This window comes from Microtus pennsylvanicus, chromosome 15, assembly GCF_037038515.1.
Source record: "Microtus pennsylvanicus isolate mMicPen1 chromosome 15, mMicPen1.hap1, whole genome shotgun sequence".
In the NCBI taxonomy this organism is placed as follows: domain Eukaryota; kingdom Metazoa; phylum Chordata; class Mammalia; order Rodentia; family Cricetidae; genus Microtus; species Microtus pennsylvanicus.
Window position 1 is genome coordinate 23,224,946 of NC_134593.1, and position 22,626 is coordinate 23,247,571.

The 22,626-nt window shown below is 49.6% G+C and overlaps 1 protein-coding gene across 1 annotated transcript in view; it reads left to right on the top strand.

Moving 5' to 3' along the window:
- The window catches only part of Fam167a (family with sequence similarity 167 member A), a 32,066-nt gene extending 12,290 nt beyond the window's left edge, over nt 1-19,776 (top strand). Inside the window, exons 3-4 of the mRNA XM_075949790.1 lie at nt 2,941-3,721; nt 16,718-19,776. Of these exons, the coding sequence (XP_075805905.1) occupies nt 3,338-3,721; nt 16,718-16,981 (648 nt within the window). The 5' untranslated portion in view covers nt 2,941-3,337 and the 3' untranslated portion in view covers nt 16,982-19,776. The remainder of the gene's footprint in view (nt 1-2,940; nt 3,722-16,717) is intronic.
- The last annotated feature ends 2,850 nt before the right edge of the window (nt 19,777-22,626 follow it).

Here is a 22,626-nt window from a genome sequence, read left to right on the forward strand (position 1 = left end):
ACTGTGAATGTGGATCAGCCATATGTTCCATCCCCTCGGTGGCCTTTCTAGTTTCGTCCAGGCTTCCTGTATTTTAGGTACAGTGCTAACAGCCATTACCTTGCTTGACCTCAGATCCCCTCAGTGACCTGTACATTTAACAGAGACCTTCTCTTCATTACTACTCAGCAGCCATCATCCTGAAAGGCTTAGGAACTCTTTTCTCGTTCTTTTTAAAACCAAGAGCCCAGGGTTTGCATTTTGCACTGAGCCCAGCCTGCAGATTATGCAAGTTCTGGCTGTACCAACATCTCAGAAAAGGATGGAGAGGCTTGGGATGGTCTTGAATCCACGGGCCCAGAGCACAGACCTGACAACCGCCTTCCTGCTCTGAACCGGGTAGAAGGAAACTGACCGTGTGCCCAGGTCCCAGCTGGCAGCTGCCTATAGCCAGCTCATGAAAGCGCCTCGCCTTTCCCATCTCTCCATGTTGTAGTTCCTGTCCTACTGTTGGCTTCCTGGATGAGACCAAGGCTGGAGGCAGCCAGAGGATAGCCAGCATTTCCCAGACACCATGAAGGCAGCACCCTGGGGCTGTCGTCTCACTGAGCTCTTGTTCAGGCCTTCTCTGAGTCTATGCAGAAACAGTAATTAAAACAGGACCACACAGTGAGACTCAGGAGGAGACCCTGCAGAGTGCCCCCCACCACTGCAGAGAAGCATGTAGGAGTAGGAAGCCCCCTCTCCCCCACCCCCAGTATTGTCCCTCTCAGGACTCAGTGCAGAGGGTGCTGCTCACCAGCCTGTCTAAACGGGACTTTCTCCAAAAAGCTCTGCTGGGTGTAACGAGAGCTCCCTTGTCTGGGGAAGGAAGCTTTCTAGGGTTCAGCTCGTCCCAGGTGTTCTTGGAATCAAGGTTGGCACCTCAGCACCAAAAGCAGACAGCAGGCGCCTGGGAGGGCCCCAGGAAGCCACTCCCAAGTTTTCCTATGTGGAGAGATCTGAAGAAGGTGAGCGTGAGAATCTGGAGAGGTGGAATATCGAGTTGCTGTCTCCCAGCTAACAGTCAGAGGGCATATGGGAGGAAATGGGTAGTTCCAACTAATCCTTGTTACAGAAAGCCAGACTGAGGCTCAGCTAGCCTGATAGCCTGCAGCTAGGGGCAGCATCTCTAAAGGTTTTCAAGATTCTAAGAAGCTGAGTGGTTGCCAAGGGAGCCCCATGGCCCACAAAATGGGCTTCGAATCCCTAGGAGGGATCAAAAACCATCACCTGTTCAGAGAAGGCAAGAAATGAGACTGGGTTTCCCTGATACGTGGGGTGGAATGTTCTCATCCCCTAGTGATGCCCCAGTGAGGGTCAGAGCCTGAGGAGAGCGGTCCTTGGTGCTCTGGTCAGCTTTTCTGCAGCCTAGGCTTGTACGAGTGGCCCTGAGCAGAAAGCTCTCTTCTCACCTTCCTGAGTATCTCTGTGTCCATCAGAAGGACCATGTCCCCTCAATGGCCCAGCCTACCAGATTGCTCCCACACCTCCCCCATCTTAAATCCTTATCTCTGTCTACCCAGTTCCTATTATTGCAATTAAGGTAGTATCACCCAAATTCCTGAATTAATTTTTCTTTGAGTGGGAATATATATATTCTTATACTGGTTCTATTCATAATCACTAAAGTGCAGAAACAGTTTCATGCATTTCAACAGGTAGAGAGACAAACTGTATTCCATCCATCCACTAAGAAATGGAGCAGAATGAAATACTGATAAATACAGGCACATCTCAAGTGTGCTACACTAACCGCAAGAAGGCTGAGCTTATACGGTGTAATGATGGAGCATGCTCAGGAAGAAAAATGTATGGAAATAGAAAGCAGATCATCATCGGGGATTAGGAGGGTGGGGATTCTGCCTATGCAAAGGCCGCATGACTGATTTGTGTCACCATGAAGTCAGGGGTTTCCAAAGACACACAAAGTCAATAAGCATCTCTTTCTCCTCCTCCTTTCCCACACAAGGACAGCATGTGCCCCAAGAAGCAGAGCCTATAGCTATTCCTCTGAATCTTCACTTGGATGCGGTCCCACCTTGATTCATTCGTGTTCAGAGCTCAGCAGAGATATTTCAAACCCAAGTTCAAGTTATGTGCTTTGTCCTCCGATCTGCCCTTGTCCGGATCTCCTTAGACACGAGATGGGAGACTCAGGTCTGTTTCTCACTCAGCTACTCCTCCTTTGGTGTGATAGGCTAAGAGTCTTGGCTGACAACCTTCACTAGAGGTGGTCAGCTCAGAGCACAGTTGGATCCCTTGCAAGGTGGTGCTGCCCTGTGGGCATTCCAGGGAAAGGCGAGAAACATCTTTCCAAAAGAGTGAGTCACGAGTCTCCTTCAGATTCACAGCCCAGCTCTGGCTGCCAGCTTCTTTCCTTGCCCAGGTTGCCGGTTTATTCGCTTCCTCTAAAGAGGTGAGGTCAGGTGTTGTTGTTGGAGCCGGAAGCTGTGTGTGGATAGAAGGTGGGGCTGGGTGGGTGGAGGTGGCTCAAGGCCAGTAGACACCTGTCCTGAGTCTGTGCAGAACCCCTTTGGCCCGTCAGCTGGCTCTAAGGACCTGCCCAGAGAGACCTGTCCTCAGAGTCGGACCAGCTGGCCTTGTCCCCCTATGTCTTGCTGAGGGATCTATCTTGGTGAGTCACTTGGCCTCTTAGAGACTAGGGTTCTTCCCCTGTGTGTTAGGTGTTAAAATCAAGCCTCTAAACTCCCTGCAGGGACGTCCATGGCCTCAGAGAGGTAGAATGGTTTTACAAACAGTAAAGCTCCGCCCGGTTCCATCAATTGCTTTGCATGAAGTCTGTGAAATTGCCTCATTTCTTGTCAAAGAACTGGCAAGTAGAAACCCTGTCCCTGTACCTCAGTTTCCCATCTTGCGGGGGTGAGACCAGGGCTGATATGATTCTTTTCCTTCCTGCAGGTTCACGTCCCCCCTCACCCCCACACCCAAAGCGCATTCCCATCACCTCCGACCTGCACACTTCTGGCAAGCATAGCTAGATCTCGGAGGAGGCCGCCCCAGACATTCCTGCTGATGCCTGTCTGATCCTGCCTTCTGTGAAGCATGGCCCCCACGGGATTACGGGACAAATCATAGACCCTGAGCCACACCTGCTCGGAGAGGCGCACTTCACAGCCTCCCTTGGCTCCAGCTGCTGCCAAGCCTCGGAACTCACTTCCATCCCCGCAATGCCTTCAGGAGCCATGGCCACCACTGTATGAGGTCCTTCCCGAGCAGGACTTGACCTTGCTACCCAGCAAGGCTCTGGAGTGACCTCCACTGCCTCCCATGCCTGGCAACCAGGGCAGACTAGAGAATGTCTGTACCACGGATCCAGGTGGAAGAAGTGGGTGAGAAAGACAGGCTGGCAGGAGCAGCCGCACCTCCCGATGACCACCTACTCAGCCTGAAGGCCCTCACTGAGAAACTGAGGCTAGAGACCCGAAGACCCTCCTACCTGGAATGGCAGGCCAGGCTAGAGGAGCAGACGTGGCCTTTCCCAAAGTCAACTGCCCCACAAGAGGCAGGCTTGGAACAGGGAGCCTGTGGAGATGGAGTGCCGTCAGTCCCTCTGAGGGAATCCAGAGAGCTGCTCCCACCTCCCAGGAGCGCCAGCCGGGGCGACGGACCTCTGACCACAGGCAAGCTGGAAGGCTTCCGGAGTATCGATGAGGCCATAACCTGGGTCAGAAAGGAACTGGTGAGTGGCTGGCTGCCCCACGAGAGGCCCACACGGAAAGTGGGCCATGCTTGTAACCTCTCTCCATCTTTCTGTTTGACTTTGCCTACGTGATGTTGTCTTTCCATCTCTGCCTGTTTCCCCTTTGTATATCTGTCTTCCTATTGGGCAAAGGGTAAATCCTATTTCTCAGTGGATGCATGTGGCCTGAGTCAGTCGGCCCCTTATTACCCGCAAGGATCCGAGGCCACAGTAGGGTGTTCCTACCCTTTTCCCACCAGGATCAGACTCTCCTGCTCTTATTCCTGGACAGGCAGGGGATTCTCAGAGTTTGCCTGTACTGACTTCTCTAAGAAACCCTCTCCCTACGCACCACACTTGTCTACAGGTTGGGGACCACCACTCACTCAGCAAACAAGCAGCCTCTTTTCCTGGGGTGGGAGTTGACACTAGGTAGTAGGTCCCCCAGGTGAGGTGAGCGACTTTGGGAAGGGCTCTCAGTCTGGGGGTCATAGTTGTAAGTACTGGGGCTCAGCATGGGAAGTGCCGTTCGATAATTTGAGGTGTTTAAGAGCTGCCAGAGGGGGACACATGACTGACCACACTTTGAGCGAAGACTTTGGCAAAGGATGTTAAGAGACGGCCCAGAAGTCAGGGTGGTTAGGCTTTCCAGATGGAACTAGTGAGCAAAGACAGAAGATGCGGAGTGACACAGCAGCTGGATCCTTTTACTGCCCACAGAGGTCCCCATCAGGAACCATGAAAAACCTGGGAAAGGAAGTGGGACATTTCTCCATGCCGCCCTCGGAAAACCACTATGTTCCTCTATCATAGCAGCTTCTTAGCTGACCCAGATCTGAAACAAAGCCTCCCCTAAGCTTTAGCTGCTTCCCTGAATCACCGGCAGGGCCATCTGACTCCCAGGGAGCCCCCAGTCAAGGCCAGCTGCCTTCCAGAGCCAGTGGCATCTCTCCAGCCAACAGGAAAGCAGAAGCTGGCCTGACTTGCTTTGCTGAATCCTGCAAGACATCTCTCCACTGGAGCCTGAAATTTCTCATGGGCTGAAATAAAGCACTAGAGCTCAGGGTAGTAGCAGCTCAGGAGGTTGGGCCTTTGATTAATTGGGAGCCTCTCCAGTTGACATTGAGACGGCTCAGAACACCCTCTTCCATTGGGAATGCTGTTAAGGCCGAGCAGCATATGCTTGCTATTGACTTTTGCAGAAGACGGGGCACCTGTGGATTCTTGCTTCGTGACCACGGGGTGCTTATAGGAGCATGAAAGATGAAGGGGTGGGCATGCAGGGCCAGAGACAGACCCTGGAAGCTGCACCCTGAATTCCTGAGGCCAACCTGCTTTGATCTGTTTTTCACAGAGGGACAAAAAATATTCCTATTAGCCAAGGATGCAATTTGTTGGTTTTGGGTTCATCTGAGAGTTATTGCTTCTCGGAGCAGTGTTGTTTACTGTCTAAATATGTTCACATTCCTTGTGGGCTTCCCTTTGGAGTGAGGAGTAGAGAAAATATTCCTCTGAGTAAATGGAAAACAGTAGGGGCTTCTTTCAAATTTCCTAGACACCCCCATCATCCTTTAGATGACAAAGTACCATGGGGGGGTTCTCAGGTAAGACCCCAAAGCCTCAGCCACACCTCAGACCATTGAAATGAATACCTAGGGTATGATGCTGAACTTCTAAAGACTTTAAAGATTGGTTAAAGCAGCACACAGCCTAGCTGAGAACAGTGTCTGAGATCTATGGGGCATACTTTACGCTCATTGCCAGGACACATCCAAAACAAGCATGGCATGGTGCCCCACCCAGAGCGTGCTGGCTAAGTGGAGGAGGCCAGCCATGTTTAGGGTAACTCAGACTGTCGGATCCCAGGGCAGGGCAGTCAGAGTCGGGACTACTTTGGTTGCCGACGGCAGTCCTGATGTGGGCACAAGAAATAAGTGCATTAGTAACGTGCCTTCTATCTGCATAGCATTTTCTGTTCTCCTGGGTGACCGGGGGTGGGTAATGATGGTGATGACGATGACTGACGTGTCATTGTGCTCAGAGTGTGTCAGGTACTTCACCTGCGTTACTCACGTCTCGTCGCCATGTGACCTCACCTTCCCAAACTCTTTTCTTCAAGAAGACCAGAAAGACTCAGAGAGGAATGCAAGTGGGAATAGGAAAGTTGTCATTTGAAGCTGGGGCCATCAGGTCACCGTGCCAATGCTAGTCTTAGCTGCTGCCATGGAATACGGCACCCTCCATTGGGCAGTCGGTTTTCCTAAAGCTGAGTTCACGGGGATGTCAGCAGTCAACAGAATGCGTGGGTTGGAGGCAGAGAGAGAAACAAGGATGGATGAGATTCCCTGCCTTCCATTCCACCTTAAGAAGGTCCAGGGCACTTGCTGTCGGGTGAGTTCTCTGAAGCTCCTGGGAGTCCGCGAATATAGCTAGGAAGTGACAAAGCCGGAGCTCAAACTCACTTTTGGGAAATGCAGGAGGGTGTCTGGTGAGCTGGCCTGACTGGGGAGGGCACAGCTGAACATGCTGGAAAAGCCATTTGGTCTCTGAGCTCCAATGTGCATACAGAGCCCTCTGAGTCTCTTGTAAGGATGAATATTCTGTTCTGTGGATCAAAAATGGGCATCTGTGACTTGGGACTTCCAATATGGACCAAGGGACACTAAATGTCATATGCCACACCACACCTAGAGTGCCAAGGAATGAAAAGAAGCCCAAGGGGCTGTGAAAAAACTTCAGAGGGCAGATCCACGAGTCTCCAAGCTTGAGCTTCACTCCCGTCCCCCTGCCTTACTGTCCCACAAAGCCAAGTTCAGACAGCAAAGGGGTCTTAGTGAAGAACATCCTCACCCAGCCCAATGAATGATGCAGAAACCCCACCTGATTAAAGATGGCCCACCTGGAGGCCAGCAGCAGCTCTGGTGCTGATCTCAGGACCCCCACACTCAACTCTGTCCTGTGAGAAATCAGATACCAACAAAAGCAGTTCATAAGACACTTAGCTGGAAGCAGCCAGACTAGAGATGCTTTCTTCTCTCTGTCTCAGTTAAAACAAAGCTTCATGCTAGTTTTCTAGTCTATCCTGCGCTCACCATCAAGGTACCTTTAAAATCTCACAGTTTTAAGGCCCCAGTGAGGGTAGCTTGTATTACTTTTATTATTATGCTATATTTATTTCAATGCAGAGTTGAGCTTTCTCTGTACCCAGGCACCCCACCTTCTCCCTGCACATCTGTCAGGCTCCTGTGCAAATTTATCCTGAGGAGACAGACTGAGACTCTAATGCCAGTGAGTATTCAGGCTCCCCTCCCCTGCCACACACACACTGCCGAACACCCACAATAGATGTTTGTCTGTAGTCCTGGGGATTGAATTTAAAGCCCTTCCTTCCCATGCTAGCCAAGTGCCCTTCCCTGGAACCATATCCCCAGCCCTCCTTCTAGTATGCTTTTCGTGATAAGGTCTTGCAAAGTTGCATAGGTCGGTCTTAAACTCACTCTATAGCCCAGGCAGGTTTTGATCTTACAATCCTCCTGCCTCAGCTTCAGAAGTAGATGCAATTTTGGGTCTCTGCCACCAGGCCCTGGTTTTACTGGAAGTTTTGGTCCTAGCAGAGGGCAACCCAAAGTGTGCCTCCTGTTTATCTGGTGATCCTCCCGGGAGCTGTTAAAACAGCCAAGGAGACATTTGCCAATGAGCCCACATTCAAAGGCAGGCTATACAGGGACAGACAGCATTGCTTACCCTTTCTTGCCTCCTCTAGGACCAGTGGAGAGGGGTTGTACGATCTGGACAGGTTTCTAAAGCAAAGGAGGGGCTAGAGGCTTCCTCTTGATATTCCTTCCTGGCTTTCACTCCAAGATATGAGGTGTTACTGCCAACATCGCTGTTGACCTAGAGTAGGGTAGCTTTTCTTTCAGCTAATGTACCAAGGGCATTGGGACACAAACGCTCAAAGCTCATGAGGTCATCTCTGAAGAAGTGTGATTCGTGGACTACCGGCCTGAGTTCCTTCACTCTGACCCCCACACGGGCTGAGCCTTGGGCCACATGGAGGCAGTGATAGCAGGAACAGGGCCTACAACTTAAGCTTAGGGACCTCCCTGGTCTCCCATCTGATATTCCTTGCTTCCCCTTGGTCCTATCCTGGGTCTCCATTCATTCAATGATTCTCAAACCGTAAATATCATATGATGTCCAACTAAGGCCTGGCATCTGCTTCAGCTAGATCAAGAGACCATGTCACCACCCAACTGTGACAGACAGGGAAGTCTCTACGCTTGGTGATTTGGGGCCACCTAACACCCCCAAGCTGGGATCCGACCTCACTATTCTCAGGGTCCTAGAATATAGCCACCATGTTCCTTTGCTGAATCTAGATTGCTCTGGTTATCAGGAGGTCACAAGTCCCAGCTATGCCCCTGCAGTGAAGATAGCCAATGAATGGTCCAGGATGAGGTGGTGGCAGTTCTAGAAGAGTGAAATGGGAAGGTCATGGTCTTGGGAGACAGGAATATGTCAGCTCCTTCCAGCTAAGTGTGGGATTCCATTTGCCCTGGTAGCTCCTTTTGGCCAGGGAACCAGCTTCAGGTTCAGCAATAATCAGTTGCCTATCTTCAGTCTTGTCTCTGTGGTCTTGCTTAGCAGTGCCGTTGGCAGACACCAAGATAAGAAACAGGCCAGGATACCTTCTGCTCTGTCAGTGGCAGATGGAAGTAAAAGCCTAACCTCCCAGGTCCCTGGGGCACTCTGTGGTGAGAACCTGAGAATCCGTAGCACCTACGCTGTTAGTTTCCTGCAGGTGTTTGATCCCTGCAGGCAGAAGGTGTTTATAGTTGTTAGGAAACAGAATAAGAAACCTGGCGGGTACTAATCAGGCAGGGCCCGTGTGTCAGAACTGGAGACCCAGGTTCAGGTGGCACCTGTGGCCTCAGTTTGATCACCAGCCAGAGTTCTCAGTGGTAAATCTAGGCAAGCACATGGCTCCAGCACATATGAAACAGCTTCCATTATCCTCATCTGCTGGACGCCCAGCCAGATGACAGATCTTGCTCGCTGTGTGGGCAGGAGGTCTGTGATGATGGCGAGAGAGGACTCTAAGGCCCCAGAGCACTTCTGTGAGGTTCTCCCGGAGGTTTGAGGCTGTTTGCCCTTCCCATTTTACAAAGGAGGAAACAGAGGCTCAGAAAGCCCAGAAGTCTTAGGACAGAAGGGTTAAGTGACAGCCAAGGATGTGGCTAAGGCTGTTAACAGGATGGCACCCATCTGACTCAGGGTCCAGGAGTCTTTCTGTTTCAGAGAAACAAGTTCATAATCACATGTTCATATCATGGGCCACAGGCTATCAAAGGCCCACACTCAAACCATTTTGGTTTCAGAAGAGGATGCTTCTAGAAGGTCCCACAGGGTTGCATGCCCCTCAGAACATGTCATTGGGACCATTCTGTCTCAGGGAAGATGAAAAAGTGTTCAGAGGCAGCCAACAGGAGACTGGCAGAGAGGACCTTGACTCACAAATAGCTCATGTATCTGTCTGCCCAAGGCTTGTTTCTTCTACCCGTGAGCACCCAATTCTATTCCTCTGAGAAGATACTAACTTTGTAGGGGGTTATGAAATTTTTATATTAAATCCAGCTTGAACTACATAGAGTGTACAGGACCAGCCAAGGTTACATAGCAAGGCTATGTCTCAAAATAAATAAATAAGAGAATTTATAGACAAAGGTACAGGAGACATTAGAGCAGTGGTGATAATCATTTCTTCTTAGTAATATCATTACTTTTACTTTTTTGTAGTTTTCATAAATTTCTAAAAATAGAAACAATATATATAATCAAGAAAAGGGGGTTACGAAAAATAAAAGGTCAAAGAAAGAAAGGTATTGGGTTCTTTTGTCTTGCCACTGTAATTGGAACTCGTGCCTCGCCCTGCAGATAGGAGTCTCCTAGAAGGGGAGAACTAAGGTCTCCATCCCCAGACATGCCTCTGGGATCTGAGAGCTACAGGAGCTATAGCTAGTAGACCGAAGCTGACCCCCATCCCAACACCCTGCCCACAGTCCCCCTTCTTCCCTGCAGTGTTGAGAAGGGAACAAAGGAGCCCATGGACCCCAACTCAGCAGAACAGCAGCTCAGGGCAGCCCAAGAGCCACAGAAGGCAAGAGGGGATTTTTCCCATCGCACCACATCACCTGTAGTAAGATGAGAAGTCCTTGGGTAGCTGGGCTATGGAACTGAGGTGGGTGGGTCTGGTGTTGAGAGTCTCCCTGGAGAGAAGGGACCTGCAGGTGGAGTCCTTCTTTGGAGAGGGGAGGCCAACCAAAGGTAATTGTTTAGGGCAGATCTCTCCTGGCCTCTGTGGAAGTTCATGCTGTAAATTTGGAGTTGTTTGGGGAGCTATTGGGTACCTACAGATAACTGACTGTAAAGCAGCTGGTCCAGTATCTGGGCATGGGTGGGGTGGGAAAAACACCCAGTTGCAATTAGATTAGTTCTACTATAGCCCACTTGCAGTCTCCCCAATCCTCCCCAATCTTATCACTGTAAAATGGGGGCAACAAATACCTGCCTGTCAGGGTGTTGATAAAGGAAAATAAAGAGGAGGAACCAAAGGCCAAGATAAGTACTGCGCGTGCTTACTCCTCTCACAACGCTTGATGCCCACAGCCACCTTCCCAGGTGGGTGCTACTGAGAATATTACTACCCCCTCTTTACAGATGAGAGAACTGATTACCAGCATGGGGGATTTGAACTCAGATCTGCCCCAGCCTCAGAGCCAAACGGCTGCTCTGTCCACCGCTCCTTGAGTCAGTGAGCTTGAAGGTGCCTTCTGCTTCCTCAATACATCCTCTCCGCTCTTGGCACTTTGCTGTGTTATTCTCCAAAGTCAATTCCATTTTGGCCTCTTTCCAAGAATTTAATTCTTTCACTCCGTATGAGATGATATCTTATGGCTAACACAGAGGCTGGCTATGGTGGTCTCAAGTGTTTAAGTGCTTAGTTCAATCTGAAGCATGCCTGGGGTGCATAATCCCTTTCTGACATAAATGTGTGTGTGTGTGTGTGTGTGTGTGTGTGTGTGTGTATGGTTCTATTGTGAAGTGTGGTAGTATAATTAGATGTGGGGTGGGGTGGTCAAATCAAAATTAGCATTTCCAATTTTTCAAGTACTACCCCTTTTGTGGTGAGAGTACTCAAATTCTTGAGTTATTCTGAAATATATACTAAATTGTTGTATACTGTTTATCTAGGTATGATCAGACTAACAGAACTGGGTTAGGGCTGTAGCGCAGCGGTGGAGTGCTTGCCTCCCATCCGTGAGGCCCTAGGTTTAATCCCTAGTACTACCAAAAGAATGTTGGAATGGGTTTCCCCTTTTTTGATACCCATTACCCAGTCTTTCTGTATTTCTCCATCACCTTCCCAGCCTCCAGGACCTCTAGAGTTCAGCTTTTTCAGCTTTCACAAATGAGTAAGAACATGTGGTATTTGTTTTTCTGTGTGTGGCTTGTTGCACTTAACACAGTGTTTTCTAGTTCATTCTACCCTGCTGAAAACATGAAGGTTTCACAGTGTTATAGTTGGATAATAAACTACATTTTAAAAAGCCATTTCATCCCTTGGTGGACATCCCAGTCAATTCCATGTCTTGACTGTGGTGGACTGTCCTGCAGTAAACATGGGAGTTCGTTAGCTTCTCAGGTAGGCAAGGTAGGTAGTCTTGTTTACAGTGGTGTACGTGCATGTGTGTGTGTGTGTGTGTGCGTATGCGTGTGTGTGCGTGTGTGTGTGTGTGTGTGTATGCGTGTGTGTGTGTGTATGCGTGTGTGTGCGTGTGTATGCATGTGTGTGCGTGTGTAGCTCTGTCTTATTCCTTTACCAGCACTTCTAGGTGAGGTAGTATCTTGCTGTGGGTTTTTGTTTGTTTTTGTTGTTTGAAACAGGGTCTCACTCTGCATCTCAAGCTAGCTTAGAATTTATAACATAGCCCAGGCCAGCCTTGAACTCGTGATCTGCCTGTCTCAGTCTCCCAAGTGCTAGAATCACAGGTGAGGGCCCTCACACCCAGCTTCATTGTACTTCTGATTGTCATTTTCCCTGTGATTTGAGATGTTGGACACCTTTTCCTAAATTTACCTGCTACCATATTGTCTTCTTCTTTTTTTAAAAAAAAGAAAAAAGTTGTTTTTACTGAGCTGGTTTTTTTTTTCTGCTCCTCTCCCTGCCTCTCCCCTCCCCTCCAACCCTCTCCCATGGTCCCCAATGCTCCCAATTTACTCAGGAGATCTTGTCTTTTTCTACTTCCCATGTAGATTAGATCCATGTCTGTCTCTTTTGGGGTCTTCCTCATTGTCCAGGTTCTCTGGGATTGTGACCTGTGTGTATTGTTTTCTTTTGAGATGTGTCAGCTCAAGTCCCCACTGGTCCTCAACTTCTCGCCTCTCCTGCTTCTCTCTGTCATGTGCCTCTTCCCGGAATGTCTCCCTCCTTCCCACCCCTGATGCCGTCTGATGAATCAGGGTGGGGCAACCATCCTTTTCTCTTTTCTGCTAGGGGTTCACACCTCCCCAGGGATGTTCACCTAGTAAGGGGCTGTTTGGAAACCGGAAGCCAGAGCCCCTGATAACTCTGAAAGTCCAGCCTCTCATACAGAAGGTAACAGTTTAGGGACTTTCCAAGTATGAAAAATTGAAAACCTTGTCACGTCTTTAGAGCTTCACACTTGGGTAGAGTCGGGAATTCCCCTGGAGGGCTTGAAGGGCCCCAGTTCTGTGCTTAGCCCTGACTCTAGTCTGGCCTTCCCAATCAATACCGGCCCAGCTCACAGGAAGTAGACTAGGCCCAGACAGAGCAAGCAAATTAAACGGTTCCCTCCTCCCTAACTGAACCAGCCCCGGGGACTGGAGCCAGGCTGCCAGCTCTCCAGTCCCTCAGCCCAGGCCAGGGACTACAGATAATAGCTCCTTCCCACTGTCAAGAGAGGCCACTCTCACCTCTGTGGCCCAGCCACCTTCTCCCCATGAAGCATACTTCCACTTCCTCCCGAGTCCATAACTCCCCCAGAAACCAATTCACAATGTGGAGCTGGCTTCTGGGAACCTTTGAGTTTTTCCTTCTACAGATTCCCAGAAACTCAAGTTTCTATTGAGCAAGACACCTTACCCGTACCACCTGCCTCCTTTCACGGTCACCTGTCTGGCAGCCTCGGGGGTCAAACTAAGGTTAACGTGTCCTGCATTGTCTTGGTTCTACACAGACTCCAACACAATACCGGCCATAACAATGGCTGACATTATACCTGTCCGATTATAACAATGGCTGACCTTTGGGTGAATCTAGACAAACACCAGCCGCAGAATACAAAGAGCATTTGCAAACCTCATGTTGTCCAACCATGTGGAAATGGAACACATTCTGCCCCTTCACACGTGCTGAGATAGTGCCTGGCCCTCTAACATCCATCAGAGACAAATGGAGGCTCTGAGGCCGAGAGAGCACCCACAGGAGCCCCAGAATTAGGGACTAGATGCACGCTCTTCCCCATATCGTATTCTCTTTCTATCAGTGCTGGCCCTTAAACACTGATTCCCAACCCCCACGCTTTGGCAAACCCTTTTCTGCTGTCTGTTTCACATACATGGGTCACATATTTATCCCTTTGTCGCTGGCTAGTATCACTTGGCATAATGCCCCCAAATCCACTTGTGACATGTGTCTGAGTCTCCTGGTTGCTACGACTAGATACCATCCAGAGCATGGATTGACCGCATTCATCTGTTTTGCAGTTGGGGTGTGCCGCTATGTATGTGGGGGCAGAGGTCTCTGTTGGAGTGCCTGCCTCCAGTTTTGGGCAAAACCCCTGGTCATATATATGGTAACTACTGAACTTATTTAGAGCATCCAGGGGATGTCTACAGCGTCATTTTTATTGGCCCCAGCCCAGAGCAGGCCTGAGCTTCTCTTTTCTCCTCAGGAAAACACTTGGTGCAGTTGGGGTGCCCTTCCCAGTAAGCAGGGTTCTGTTCTGGATTCTCTCAACGGACTCTCTCCCCCAGGCTTTCTTCCCTCAACATCTCTGTCACCTCTCCCCACCACACAGTGCGCTGGGAAGTCAGGAAATGTCTTCTCTTACAGAGCCCTATAATTGCTGTTTAGTGAGCTAATCCTACCCTTAGGGGTTCGCCTTCTACCTGAAGAAACAAGCCGATTCTCCTAAGAGGTTTCTCATTTGCCTCCAAACCACCAGCGTCCCAGGAGTCCAAGGGACAGCACTGGCTCTCAGAAAGGCTGCCTCCACTACCTCAAGTCTCTGAAGACCCTACAATCCCCCTAAGCCCCTGACCGGTGGCATCTCTACCCGCTTCATCGGGTGCTATGCCCTGATTGTGGGATTACTGGAACAGCAAACCACAGCTCGGAATCCAGCCTGTGCCTGCCTCCCCAGAGGGAGGGCAGGCCACCCTGGGGTTGGGGTGGAAAATAAGTACATTCTACACTGAGCTCCAGAGGACAGTATTTGACCTAGGCCCAGTTGAGTTCTCTAGGCTGGAATCTTAGGACCAGTGAACCAGCCTAGACGCTCCCGTGGGTTCCCTTCCTGACTGAAAGGGAGGAGCTTGATCACAGGCAGCTGCTGCCCTAGGGTTGCTACGCACAGCTTCTTGATGCTATGATGATCTGGAGACCTCATCAGTCCTTTCTTGGAGAAGTAGGGGTGGAAGTTCAGGAAGCTTTAGTGACTGGTTCAACTAGCAGGCACCCTTGCAACAGGGTCTGCCCCAGAAGTCCACTGCCTCCAGGCCCTGGGAAAGCCACTGCTTTGACCCAGAGGGATCTGAGTGCCACCATTCCCAGGAGGGCTGGGCTTGAGTTAGTTTCCTCTTCTATAAGACAGATACATGTGATACCCAGGGCCGGGGAAGAGACAGGCAGCCAGCGAAGTGCAGGGAGCCAGGGGTCGGGGCACAGATCTTGCCATTCATGTTATCCACAGTGACCTGTGTCCTTTAGACATGGCTAAAGACATTTAATTTTAAAAGCCTCTCCGCCATGTGAACCCGGAGAGCATGATGGGAAGTGAAATAAGCCAGTCACAGAAGAGCAAACACTGTAGGGTCCTGCTCATGGGGGCAAGGGGCGGGGTCCTCTAGAGCCATCTAGGTCATAGAGATAGGCAGTGGAATGGGGTTGCCAGGGTTGGAAGAAGGGGTTGGGATTTTTTTTTTTTTTAACGAGCACATCTTTTAGTTGACAAATACGGAACAGTTCTGGCGTTGAGTGGTGGCAATGGTTTCACAGCAATGCATGTCTTTGACACTACTGGACTGTGTGCTTCAAAATGACCAAGATGATACATTTTATGTTATATAGATTTTACATTTTTGTAACGTGTAAAGGCTTTATATGAAGTCTTAGCCCTTCACATTTAAGAAAAAAAAGATTTATTTATTTATGTATTGTGTGTGTGTGTGTGAGAGAGAGAGGGAGAGGGAGAGAGAGAGAAAGGAAGGGGGAAGAAAGAGAACACTGAATGCTCACTAGTGGGGTCACTAATTTTCTTCATGGAAATGGGCTGTATTTCCAAACCGAGTAGAGAAAGTGAGAACATTTGCATTCATTTGCATAACTACAGGGGCGGGGTCCTCCTGAATCTCAGGGCTCTTTTGGCTCCTAGCACCTGGACAGCTGAATCTGAGGACAGAAAAAGCATTGAAACAATAACCACTTGCAGGCTTGGGCAGCGTCAATGGCGGGATGGAACTGGGTCTCAGGTCAAGTAGAAACAGCTGGTGGCCTGTCTGAGTGAGCAAGCTTTGTTAATAGGGCAGGGCTGCCCACGAAGCCCGGTGAGATCACAGCTGCATTCCTTCCCTGCCAAGTCACAGCTGTGAAGCCCAGGGACACCTTGAAGCCCTCGGAGTTCCTGTATCCTCACTTGCAAAATACAGACCTTCACAGCAGCTGCCTGCGGTACCACAGGGTCCCCGAGCTTTGATCAGCCCTGCATAAGCTCCACTCTACCTAAGAGGCGAACGGAGTTGTCAGTCTCGTGGGTACCCACAGTCTGTGCCCCTACCCCAGCTTCAGGGCCTTTTGACAGTTGACTTTAACTTCCCCATCTGTGACCTGTAGCATAGTAAGAACTTTACTCCTCAGGCTATGATGGCGATTTAGTGTGTTAGCTGTGCCTGGTTCATAGTAAATATCAGCTTTTTTTTTATTGATTGGCTCTTAGGAACCTTTATTAAGATATATATCAACAAGTCATTGTAAGATGTCTGATGAAAGAAAAATAGCAGGTTGCAGAGTGAGGGAGAGTCACATGACCATTGGTAGGGCGCTACATCCCAGTATATATATGGTCCACACCCCTGAGCATATGGACAGAACTAACTAGACTCAGAGATACTAATTACACTTTTTTTTAAATAAAAGGAGGAAATGAATTTGAAAGTTAGGGTTGGGAAGGCACTCAGGAAAATTGGAAGACGGTAGTAGTAGTAGGTGGATATGATGAAAATACATTGTAAAGTGTCTGAATTTCACATTGTGCCAGCCCACACTCGGGACATAATGGGGGCTGTCCCAGTAAAAAGCCCTCATTGTCCTGCCCACCTCATCCCATCTTCCCATGTGGAAGCTATGCTGCCGAATTTGGTGTCTGTTACTCTTTTCAGTCTCGCTTCACCTGAGCATCCTCTTGAACACCGAAGGATGGGAATGAACTACAGGTGACTGTAAGCTAGGACCGGCCTGTAGGAGGACATAGACGTAATTGCTAGCCTGGCACAAAGCTTCATTGGGCCGTGACACCTTCCCGTGCCACTGCAATGTCCTTTCATCTCGCTGACCTAGGAACTGTGCTTGTTGGCTGACAGACCTGTCAGTGATCCAGGGCATCAGTTGGGATTCCTATTAACGAGTGTCCTCCGCAGAGCTCACAGAGCTGCAGGCCCCACGCCCCTGCTGACCCATGTCTGGCCTTGCCCCTCCAGGCAGAGATGCGGCTCCAGGACCAGCAGCTGGCCAGGCAGCTCATGCGCCTCCGTGGAGACATCAACAAGCTGAAGATTGAGCAGACCTGCCGCCTGCACAGGAGGATGCTCAACGACGCTGCCTACGAGCTGGAGGAGCGCGATGAGCTGTCTGACCTCTTCTGTGACTCCCCCCTGGCATCCTCCTTCAGCCTTTCCACACCGCTCAAGCTCATTGGCGTCACCAAAATGAACATCAACTCCAGAAGGTTCTCTCTCTGCTGAGAAGCCTTAGGATGGAAGGGGGGGGGGACCAGAGCTAAGGGCTTGGGGCAGGGGCTCAGACCAAGTTACTTAAAGTAGGTCTCCCTGCGGCCATGCTGGGGAACAGAAGGCCCCCAGGGCTTCAGCCTTGCGTACCTAGGTCTTCACGTTCAATCATCGAAAGTCTACAGACACTATGTAAGACAGGGGTCTCAGAGAGATCCCCGTGGCCTGCTCCCCTCTGTGGCCTAAAATCATTGGTGCTATGATGTTGGATCCCAAAGGGGTCACCCCCCACACACACACACAAAGCTTGTTCTTACAGAAAGCTCTCCTCTGAGGAAGTGGGGAAGATTAAATGTATAAGGCACTCTCATCTCTCATGTACTGTTACCACTCTCTCAGTCCTAGTTCTAATTGCTCCTAAGTAGGTGACTCAGCAGCCTGAACAGGGGTGCGCTAGGACAAGAAAACCTAGAGGAATAACGAGGCAGCACGTGGGAATGCAGGCTTCTCTTTGATGGCCACCAGCATCCCTGGGAGGGAGCTCCGCCCTGTGACTTTGAACTATAGCCTTAATGCTACAAGGCCATGCTGTTTCCAGCTTGCTCCATGACACATGGCACATGTACCTTGGATAGCTTCGGTAGGGGGACCCAGACACCCTGCTCTCCATGCTAACTCCAGTTACAACCACTTCAGTTATTTCTCTGCCACTCACAACCCCAGGGGAGCACCTAGCAGTCCGCTGGTGACTAAACCAGGCAGATAGGAAACAGATTTCCCCCAAGTAAATTCTACTGTAGGGGGCATGACAGAGGCCTTCCTGGTGGGACCTGATGGTGTCACCCACAATACCTTATCCTCAGCAACAAAGACCCCAGGGAGTCCAGAAGCCCGCCCCTAGCCTCTCTTCAAGACTGTGCCTGACCTAACAATGAATTTTAATTGACCATGACTGTTAACTAATGTATTGCTAACTCGTTAATACCCGTCTGATTCTTGTCCAAATTGTGAGCCAGTTGAGTAAGCCAAGCAGAGTTTGGGGGTTAGTTTTGAGAGGTTTTTTCCCCCTAGGAGAAACCTGGAGATCAGCAAAATGTTAAGTTGATGGGTTTGGGGAAGACCTGATACAGCACATCTGGCCACATGTAATCCTGTTGACACAAGTTTCTCAGACATTGGGTGTGTCTAGTGAGGCCGGCTCATTAGCAGAGGGGCCAAAGGGAAGCCAGGAATGAGAACAGCTTCCCTCAAGTCACTTGGCTGCTTAGTGGCTGTAGAATACTGAAGTGTGAAATTACTGAGTCAGGCCTAAACGGATCTCCTGTCAATGAACTTAAACTTCCAAGAGATGGTCCTGATGCTCTGCCAAACCCATAAGTTGCCAGCTTCTCTCTCCCTCCCTTTCAGGCCCCACCCATTCTCCCCACTTTGCAATCCGAAGTCTTGAGGGGAGGGGGAGAAGCATGATGCCAGGATGGTGGACCTTTGACACTTCCCATCAGTCAAAGTCCTATAGTCTACACTGACTGCTCTCTGTATATAATGTTTGTTCTCCCTGGGATCCCAATTGGCTGTGTCCACACACACCACAACACACCCAGGGAGAGGCTGAAATGGGAAGTTATAACTGAATGGTCACGGATGACTGAGTGGCCTCTTCCTTGTGATTTCAGAGCCAGGCAGTTTGTGTTTCTTTTTTTAAAAGGTAGAATAAGATAGCCAAGATTTTTTTTTGAAAGCCCTGAAGTCCATAGGCCTTGACCCCAATCCCTTCCTTAGAGACCACGTAAAACACTGCCAAGTCCCAAGAGGCCTCAGCACTTCTCATGACCTCCTGACTCCTGTCTCCTGCTGGCTGTCCCTCACACACCACGTCACAGAGAACACGTGAAAGAAGGCTCATTCCATATTCTAGAAACAAGGTTAACCTGGTAAGAAATTAATCATTAGTCAAGCTACCACATCTCTAATCCCAGCACTCAGGAGGTGGAGGGGGGAGGAAAAGGAGTTCAAGGCTAACCTATGATACATAGTCAATTCTCCAGGCCAACCTGGGCTACGTGAGACCACATCTCAAAAACATTGTATCAGTCATTACAGAAACTGACACCCTCAGCTTAAAGCAATCGAATTGGACTTGGTCAGCAACTAAATACATGATTGAGCAGCTTGTGCTCAGCTAACCCGGCATCTTCCTCCTCCTTTTGTTCTCTGAGGAAACTTTGTCCCAGGCATGGATTTGAATAGGTTAGATATCTCAGCTTAAGTTGTTCATCTCAAGTTCATCCCAAGAGAATCTCATCCTGGGGTGAAGACAGAAAGTGGGCGGGGAGGGAGGGAGGTCACAAAAGTGGAGGGGAAAGTCATTCTATTTTTTTATGTGCAGTTAGTATCTGTTAGTTCCCTGCCTTTCATGGTGAGCACAAGCCATTAACTGTTCATTCTACTTGTAGAATTCACGCAACATTAACAGCCTTCCACAGCCAGTTTCCTGGCTTACTGTATGTACACAGTCCAGTTTGCTGTTTCATCATTAACCATCTCCACGCCCCCCAAGTCTCTCCACCCCCCGTGAGACACGAAATATCCACTGTGCTGCCACAGGTCCTGCCCATTGCCTCCAAGGACTCAGTAGCAATCACAGAGCCCTCAGGGGCCTGGGTAGGCCTGGCTGTAACCTGGCCTCATCCAAGATCTACCCCGTAGCAATACCAAGTGCTATTACATAGTCAATGGACAATTTGCAATTTTATTTTTATGATTATTTGTTTCTATATTACTGTTAGAAAAGAGTGAAATAAAAATATTTCAAAAGAAGATATCCAGATAGAGACATTTCCTTTTTCTTGTCATGATTACAGCATACGTAAGACCAGGACCATAATTGGGTGAATGATGGATGGATGGATGGATGATCTGAACATTTAGTTGAAGATGTAGGAGGGAGAAAAAGATTCTCCAGGACCTTCCTCCAAGAAGGGCCACTTGGAGGTGGTTACCATGGAGTTCCATCCTGTAGGCTGTGTGAGCACACCTCAAGTAGCCATCCTGCCTGCATTTGAACAAAGCCAAAGAGAAGCAATCTTTTCCCTCCTATTGTGGTCTTTCCGAGCTGATTCTACTAGGTGATATTATCACTGTGTTCTGGAGGAGGTTGGAACTTCAGACTGCTTCATCCCCTCACCCTTAACCCTGCAATCGGTGTACAAGAGCGCTGTGGAGATGCCCCTGAAAACACACTCAGGAGACATAGATTCTGGCTACGCAGTTCCAGAGCTGAGAATCTGCTCTTCCTCATGCCCCAGAAGACCAAGGGCGCCAGGGTCTTGAAACAGTTCTGTCTTCATAACCTCAGAAAGGCCATATCAGAGGCCAAGGTGGGTCAAGAATTCCTTCCTGTGGAACACCTCCCAACAGCTCCAGAAGACTGAGCAGCTGTGGCTAGGCTCTCTCAGGAAGCACACACAGCAAGAAGCCCAGCAGTTCTCAGCCTTTCTAATGCTGCAAGCCTTTAATACAGTTCCTCATGTTGTGGTGAACCCCAACCATAAAATTATTATCGTTGCTGCTTCGTAACTGTAACTTTGCTACTGTTATGAATCGTCAAGTTAATATCTTGTTTTCTGGTAGTCTTAGGTAATCCTTGTGGAAGGATCATTTGCCCCACCCCCAGGGGTCAGGACCCACAGGTTGAGAACCAATAAGATAACTTGTGGCTATGAGGAAGTACAGGGCACTCAGACATCCACCACCGAAGTTGAGCATGTTGGTGCATGCATTTAATCCCAGAGTCCGAGAGGCAGAGTCAGGTGTATCTCTGTGAGCTGGAGGCCAATGGGGTGAATTTAATTTATTTAGTGAATTCAAGATCAGTCAGTGCTATACCGTGAGACCCTGCCAAATAACAAACAAAAAACAAAACAAAACAAAAAAATCAGAAAATCTATCACCACAATGATCATGTGACTCAAAGGACGCATAGAAGCTACACACTCTTTCACCCCAATGCCCAGGATGCATGGCCACTTCAACACAAAGCTAATATGTGCTTTAAGTAAAACAGTAAATTAAATGTAAGGGCAGAAGGCGACAGGAAGGGAGCGGTCCAACAATCACCTTCATGTTGGAACCTGGTCGCTACTCAATTCCCATAGCTGGATGCCTCTGCTGTACCCATCAGACTCAGAAAGCCTGGAAGCTTGGATATCTGCTGGCATTGAGTCCCCAGTCCCAAAAGAGGCTGATGTGGGTGGCAGTTGGCAACAGCTTCACAGCCTGGGTGTGAGGGCCACAGAGGAGACACAAGGTGGGAGCAGGGAGATTGCTTAGTTGGTGAGGTGCTGGTTGTGTAAGCTTGAGGACCTGAGTTTATAGCCCAGAACCCACCTAAGACGCAGGGCTAGGTCGAGACATAAGGATCTCTGGGCTTGGCTGGCTAGTCTACTGAATTGATAAAGTTCAGTGAGGGACCCCGCCTCAATAAATAAGGAGGAAAGAGACTGAGGAAGACAGCAATGGGTGACCTTCACATGTTCACATATGTGCAACACACATACACACACACACACACACACAATGAGCCAGTGTGCACTGTATGGAGAGACAGCTCTAACTAGTAAAATCTCCACTTGTATAATTCTCAGAGAAGTTGGTGTTACAGCTGAGTCATGGCCATGAACAGACCAGGGCAAAAGGTTAGAGACAGAGAGGCAAGGACACAGATGGAAGGAAAGATGTGTTCTCTGAGAGGGATGGGGAAGTGAGGCCAGATGCCTAGTGGCTGCAGGAGTGAGGGGCAGCTCTCACCAGCCTCTGGGACCTCAGGAGTTCAGGCTTTCTTTGGGTAGTACAGGAAGTATCTTGAGGTTTTTGAGTGGTAGACGATCCGAGGTTAAACCTTATCAGAATCTAAGAAGAAGGCACTTAACTGGTGGTATGCAGAAAGCAGAGCTGAGGGGATGGGAAACGGCTTAGTCAGCAAAGTGCCTGCTTTGCAAGCATGAGGGCCTGAGTCTGACTCCCCAGAACCCGGCTAAAACAGGCAGACATGGTAGTCTGTGCCTGTAACTCCAGCCCTGGGGAAGCAGAGACAGGCAGACCCCCGGGGCTCACGGGCTATCCAGCCCAGCTAATTGGCACGGTCTAGGTTCCAGGGAGAGATCTTGTCTCAAAAAACAAGGTGGGTGGCACCTGAGTAACAACATCTCAGGGGACTATGCATAGCCCCCCAACATGCCTACACGCATGCACACCTGCACACATGTGCATGCACACACAAGATCGTAGAAGCGGGGTGGCACAGAAGAGAACTAGGAGGTGGTGATCCAGATAGGGCAGTAGCTGTGGAAGGTTGGGCATAATCTCTGATGTGTATTTTGGGGAGCAAGCCCGCTGAACTCCACAAGGCGGTGGTGGAACAGAGGTGTTCACGGGTGCTAGCCAGACTACAGAACATGAACGTGAACTCTCAGAAGTGTTGCGGCCAATTGTTCCCAGGTGCCGCTTTGTCAGGCTGGGCCGACCACCTAAGTGTGCTCTGGGAACCTGCAGCCTCCACATTCCAAACCAGAGCCTCCCTGGCTGTCTGGATTCCCGGGAATGTGGATCGACTCCACACCTTTCCTCCTCCTACGTGAATACAGAGGATTCCCCTCTCGTTC